The sequence below is a fragment of the Haplochromis burtoni genome, unplaced genomic scaffold (assembly GCF_018398535.1).
Source record: "Haplochromis burtoni strain Fernald_Lab_line unplaced genomic scaffold, NCSU_Asbu1 Contig_855, whole genome shotgun sequence".
NCBI lineage: Eukaryota > Metazoa > Chordata > Actinopteri > Cichliformes > Cichlidae > Haplochromis > Haplochromis burtoni.
Window position 1 is genome coordinate 6,038 of NW_024583216.1, and position 6,463 is coordinate 12,500.

The 6,463-nt window shown below is 48.8% G+C and overlaps 1 protein-coding gene across 5 annotated transcripts in view; it reads right to left on the reverse strand.

Annotated features, from left to right (window-relative positions):
* Positions 1-212: 212 nt before the first annotated feature.
* The window catches only part of LOC102305688 (fibrous sheath CABYR-binding protein), a 26,021-nt gene continuing 19,770 nt past the window's right edge, over positions 213-6,463 (reverse strand). For 3 of the 5 annotated variants that reach the window (XM_042215880.1, XM_042215879.1, XM_042215876.1), the window contains 7 exons: positions 5,836-5,919; positions 5,678-5,718; positions 5,514-5,591; positions 3,615-4,443; positions 2,891-2,920; positions 2,731-2,778; positions 213-1,840 (listed from right to left, as the gene is read on the reverse strand). In XM_042215880.1, coding sequence (XP_042071814.1) covers positions 1,833-1,840; positions 2,731-2,778; positions 2,891-2,920; positions 3,615-4,443; positions 5,514-5,591; positions 5,678-5,718; positions 5,836-5,919 — 1,118 coding nt within the window. In that variant the 3' untranslated portion in view covers positions 213-1,832. The remainder of the gene's footprint in view (positions 1,841-2,730; positions 2,779-2,890; positions 2,921-3,614; positions 4,444-5,513; positions 5,592-5,677; positions 5,719-5,835; positions 5,920-6,463) is intronic. The other 2 variants (XM_042215878.1, XM_042215877.1) reach the window with 2 other exon arrangements.

Consider the following 6,463-nt stretch of genomic DNA (forward strand, 5'->3'; position numbering starts at 1 on the left):
TAGAGCTGTTCAATAATCACAGTGACCCACTGTGGCCGTTTCACACACAGCAGTCTGACAGCGCTGTGCAGCTCGACGTCACATGTTGGAGGATTTTCTCTACCATCACGGCATCGATTAGGAATACTAAATAAGTCTTGTGTTGTGACGAGGCTTCACACAGGTAAACAACAGGTAAACAACAACAACAACTAAATAAACAGGCACTGCTGTGTTGTCCCAAATCTTTTATTGTAGCTCCCAGAACAGAAAAACTTCCCACTTCAAATCTCCGTCAGTACTTCATGATCATTTAGTCAGCACAGTGTCACACCTGCACACTCAACCATAATCTGAGGGTTATGGCTCAAAGACAGCATGTCATTGAAGACGGTGGCCACGCCCCCTCCGCTCCTCTGTCATCATCGATACTTTGTTGCATAGTGTTCATCAGAAGTGGCCTCTGCTTAGCAACAGCGCTGCCTGTGCGCCACAACCCTCTGAGACAGGAACGTGACCTGTGACCAGGGCCGAGTACTGAAAACCCAACAGTGTTTCTCTTGTTTGTGCTTCACAGGACAAAGTCAGCAAACAGCTTATGGCTTAGTACAAAGCACCGCAAGCATCTTCTGGAAATAAGAATTCTTCTCATCTCTCCAAATTCTTTTTAAAAAATCTATTAAAAAATCTAAAAGTTGTCTCTCAGTAAAGATTCTACTTTTCAATGTTACAAAGGTTCAGTTCACATTGACTCGCAAAGTTTCAGCAAACAGAAACACCAGCTAGTGTTACAGGAGAAAGAAAAATCAGACATATTCACACGGCTGTTGTTACAGTAAGTGAGGACAACACGTAGTGTTTACTGATTCCTACAGCATTTTCACCGCATCATCATACATCATCATCCTCGAGTGAAGCGAGGTGATTTATTTTTACAGAACAAACAGAAACGATGTTTGAGTCTACATCTGGCCTTCAAAATAAGATTTGACATTATTGTGTGTGTGACAGGGTGGCGTTACGCCTCTACAGAGAGGCTGGATTTCCACAGGAATGAGCCACTGTTATAAACGTGGGGGGGCGCTGCCCTCACAGCTCAACAAGCTGAGGTTCAGCTGTGCAAACAGAAGATCCAGCTAGGAGTCGACAGAATACAGTTTGATGTAGTGAGATAACAAAACGAAAAGAGTCAAACACAGTCTGCAAAACTAAACTACAGCTCACACAACAAGAAGGATAAGCAAAGATCTGTCCGCACATAACAACGCATTACTCACAAACACACACAGTTCATGTGTTAGCATATGGCTCATCCTGGAGTCGACACTGAGTGGTAAATTCACCTGATGCTAAGGAGGAGGAGGGGAGGAAGGAGGTGGGCGACACGCGTCACACCTTTGCATAGAGTCCTCTCTACACTGAGCAGCAGCTTCGGCTCTCTGATTTGGTTGCTCCAACACTTTAAAGTGTGAAGCTTCTTAACGTGCAGCTCCAGCTCTTTTTGCTGAGAGGTACAAGACTGTGCGAGTGCAACACACACTCGCACGTCACAGGGAGTGGACATCGGCCCAAACACACTCAACTAAAACACCCTGAAAACAGGAAAACAAAAGAATGAGCCCAAACCTGAAAGAAACACAACAAAGGTAAAGGAAGCATATTAGTGAACATCATCTCACACACTGACACTAAAAGGGAGATTTTAAGGGAGGGATGAAAATGGGGGGAGAGGGGCGATTGTTGCCGTGACAACTCAATCATTTCTCTGGAGAGGGGCATCATCATCTGAGCTCAGATGGTGCTGATGCAATGTCAGTGGGTCCCTGCTCCATCACAGTGGTGACTGCCGTGGCCTACGTTTCTGTGGACGCAAGAGCAGAGAGACGATTGGTCAGTGTTCACAGGTGACCTGACAGGTGATCACTCCCCCTTCATCTCTTATGAAACGTACGTTCTGATAAGGAACATCTGCAGTCACACATCTGTCTGCTCCCAGCTGTTGGCGGCTAATCTAAGCTTTACATCACTCCCACTTTCCCACGCCGTCAGGCTGATTGTCACGTCACTGGTCTAGGCCCTCTGGCCTTCTTCACGTACTTTAAATCTCACTGTGCATCTGTCATTGTTCCTTGCAGACATCTTTGTGCACCCCACCTCCTCCCCATCGCTCCATCTTCATCTCCACCCCAGCGTCTGGACTCGGGGGTCCCACCCTAATCCTCATCACGTTCTGCTGTGATGGTTCCCTAAGTCTGACCACCTCACATCAAACTGAGCTATGCACATCATTCCTGCTAATGATCGCTCTTTATTGCAACCCTGTGGATGACAGAGGGGCTGAATCAGGTGACCATGAAGCACCCCACATGTGCATTTAGTTCCTCAGGTAGGTGATGTCAAAGAAAACAGACTCAGCCTGGACCGGCCTCTGCCACTGCTCTGTGGTCCAGTGTGATGCTCCGTGCACACAGCTGCAGATTAACATCCTTCTATCACAACCAGCTACAGTATGTGCAGCTGTTTAAACACCAAACAGCTGACCATGACTGCCTCCCGACTCATCAGTGCACTGCTGATGGTTAAAAGAGCACACAGCAGCTGTGTGACCTTTCATTAGCTGTGCTAAGACTGATTTCCCTGTTCAAACTACGACTGCAGGGAGTCGGGCAGAGATGCATTTTATACGTTCGATTTAGGGAGTTCAATTCTTCAAATCTTCTAATGGGACGTAGAAGCCATGCAACTGGTTACCTGTAGGCTCGTCTTTCCACAGGTCCTCCATCTCAGGAGCCCTTGCTGCTGCAAAAACAGAAACACACATGCTGAAGTAGAGCGAGAACAACACTGAGTCACAGCCCTCTGAAGGCACAGCGAAGGTCAGCTTTCAGGAATGAGATGTGTACCCACTCACCACCACCATGTGCTGCTTCTTCTTCTGCGACTGTAAAAAACAAACATTGAAACAACATTATTCTCCTGCCTCAGCACTGTGTCAGTGCTGTTGGTCAGCTAGCACACGTGCTGTGAAGCACAGGCTCTCAGGAGCTTGCTGGACTTTGATCTGTCCTGATGGCTCAGCTATCAGTGCTGATGGAGACATGAGACAGGCTCAGGCTTGTTACAAGTGACCTCCATGACCACTCAATAGTTCCACTGAGGTTAAACTGGACCCCACAGACAGCTCACTCTGAGTGTCAGCACCCACACCTGAGCCATGCTGCTGATGCTACCTTAGGCAGCATCATTAGAAGACATAGCATACATTTACACTGCTATGCAGATGACACCCAGCTCTATCTGTCCATGAAGCCAGATAACACACACCAATGAGTTAAACTGCAGGAATGTCTTAAAGACATAAAGACCTGGATGGCCGCTAACTTTCTGCTTCTTAATTCAGATCAAACTGAGGTTATTGTACTCGGCCCTGAAAAGCCTAGAAATATGGTATCTAAGCAGATTCTTACTCTGGATGGCATTACCTTGGCCTCCAGTAACACTGTGAGGAACCTTGGAGTCATGTTTGACCAGGACATGTCCTTCAATGCACATATTAAACAAATATGCTTTCCTGTGTTGGAAACTTTAACTGATATGTGTCAGTGTGTACTTTTTCTCAGGAGCTTCAGTCTTACCTGGTACTGTTTCCTCCTCAGTTATTTCTTCCTCGGTGGTCTCCTCTGGTGTCTCTTCTGTAGGAGCTTCCTCTACTTCAGCTTGCTCCTCAACAGCTTCTGCTAAAGGAGCCTCCTGCTCCTCTACAGGAGCTTCCTCAGCAGCTTCTTCTGCATGTGCTGCCTCCGTTTCTTCTGCTGCAGCCTCAGATTCTTCTGCAGCTTCTTCCTCCTCAGCAGGTTCCTCTGATGGAGCAGCCTCCTCCTCCTCCTCTTCTACTGCTGCCGTCTCCTCATAAGCTTCTTCGAAGCGAGCTGCCTCCTCTTCAGTTCCCTGTGCAGGAGCAGCCTCCTCTTGTTCAGGTGGCTCCTCAACAGCTTCCTCTGTAAGAGCTGTCTCCTCAGCCACCTCCTCGTCTGTGTCCTCCACTGAATCAGCGAGAGACTCTTCCACCTCTGCTGCAGCTTCATCCTCTGTCTCCTCCACAGCCTCCTCCACAGCCTCCTCCATGGCCTCCTCCACGGCCTCCTCCACAGCCTCTTCTGTGGCCTCCTCCGCGGTCTCCTCTGTAGCCTCCTCCACAGCCTCCTCTGTGGCCTCCTCCACAGCCTCCTCTGTGGCCTCCTCTGTAGTCTCCTCTGCGGCCTCCTCTGTAGTCTCCTCTGCGGCCTCCTCTGTAGTCTCCTCTGCGGCCTCCTCTGTAGTCTCCTCTGCGGCCTCCTCTGTAGTCTCCTCTGTGGCCTCCTCTGTAGTCTCCTCTGCGGCCTCTGCTTCTGTTTCCTCCTCCTCCTCTGCAGGCTGGTCTCCCATCATCTCCTCTGCAGATGGCTCTTCTTCAGCTGGAGCAACCTGAATCAGCACAGTCACATTAAACCATATTCAGACATTATATGGCCCCAACCAATCACAGCAGATGGCCCCGCCCCTCCCTGAGCCTGGTTCTGCTGGAGGTTTCTTCCTGTTAAAAGGGAGTTTTTCCTTACCACTGTTGCCAAAGTGCTGGTCATAGGGGGTCATATGATTGTTGGGTTTTTTTCTGTATCTATGAAGCGCCTTGAGGCGACTTTTGTTGTGACTTGGCGCTATATAAATAAAATTGAATTGAATTATAGTTTTGCTGCATCTTACCAGCAGGCTGCACCAACGATAGAGAGGGATTCCTGTCATTACAGCGTTACCGGCTCTTTAACCTGAGCCGTGTCTTTATCGCTCAGGCTAACGTGGACGCCGGGCCTTCCCTGCACATGGACCAATCAGGCTGTCAGCATGACTCTGGACCACAGAGCTTCTGTTTATGCAGGGAAAGCCTCACATGAGCCGGTGAACAAACGAAGGACATGGCATTCCCATGGAAGGATGAACTGAGCAGAACATAGAGGACACTGGCATTGTTGACCAGTGTTTGTGTGTTCCTATGTGCTGGATGTGTGAGGGTGTTTCTGTCAGACTGGTTGGGGGACACAGATCATCAGAGACACACAGAGTTTGTTCTGCATGATGTGGCTCAGTTTCCTTCAAAGCTCGCAGAGCCAGGCCTGCCCTCCTGCAGCCCACCCAGCAGCTTTGGGAAAGACACTCATTTTGGACTTTTTACTACATGTTCATAACTTTTAGAACTTTTTCCGTTAATAAAAACACCCCTGGGTCCATTCATACGCCAACGCAATGAAGTGAAAGGTAAACAGCTACATGACAGACGTTCCTGTTTTTTTACCATCTACCATAGAAACATGGATTTGTTTATATCCATGTTCTGTGGATTAAAGAAACAAATTCTAATCTAAAAGCTTCAAACTGAAGTCAAATAAAAGTGAATAAATGAACCTTTTCACCAAAGTGCAGCTCAGAGTTTCAGAAAGTGAAAGAGTCTCTGCTCGACACACTGACACGGCAGCACACTAATAACAAACACACATCACCTCCTCTTCCTCAACGGCAGCATCCTCCTCTTCTGCAGCAGGCTCCTCCTCCAGCACCTCTGGCTCCTCCTCAATCACCTGAACAACAACAGGTAGACCACCAAAGTGTCATCAGCAGGCAGGAAGCGCGACAGAAATAAGAGTGAAAGGTTTGTCAGTATAACCTCATCGGCCTCAGGAGCTGATTCTGATGCAGCTTCAGGCTCTGAGGAAACAAAGTTCACACTGTCAGATCATTAAGCACTGCCTGTGCCTGATGTGCCTTTACACACCGAGTATATCTCACTATGACCTAACAGCTGACTCTGCTGTCCACACATACCTGGTGGTGAGGGTGCAGCTGTGTCTTCTGCCACAGCAGCTTCAATCACATCTTCCACAGGAACAGGGTCAGGCTCCACAGCAGCTGAGGAAGCAAACACACGTGTAGATCACAGAGGGGCCTTCATGTGTAACCAAGGACGCTGTGGAAGTGTCCTTAGTGTTTCAGTCCTCGTCGGTCACCTTCAGGGTTGTGTTATCGCACAAAGGCCAACACAGACACTTATTTAAAGCTCTGGTAGGTCCCGAGCCCGCCGCAGCGAGGCCCCGAGCCCGCCGCAGCGAGGCCCCGTGTCCGACGCAGCGAGGCCCCGAGCCCGCCGCAGCGAGGTTATTGATGCAGCTCTCAGTCAGAACAAGGATCGACTTCAGTCCTCATCACTCTCCTTGGTTCAGTAACAGGAGTGCAGGCGAACGGTCTCACTCCCAAAGCGTCTCATTTTACAAATCGTCGCTATATTACGCTTCCAGGCATCAACACGTCCCAATGTTGCGAGATCGGAAAATGAGGAAACACGAGAACCGTTTGGAATGAATCTACACATGTACGTTTGTTTTACTTAAATGATGGTGAGGGATAAGGTCGGGCTGGAATACATGGCTGGGACGTGTACGCTACTGGATCTCAT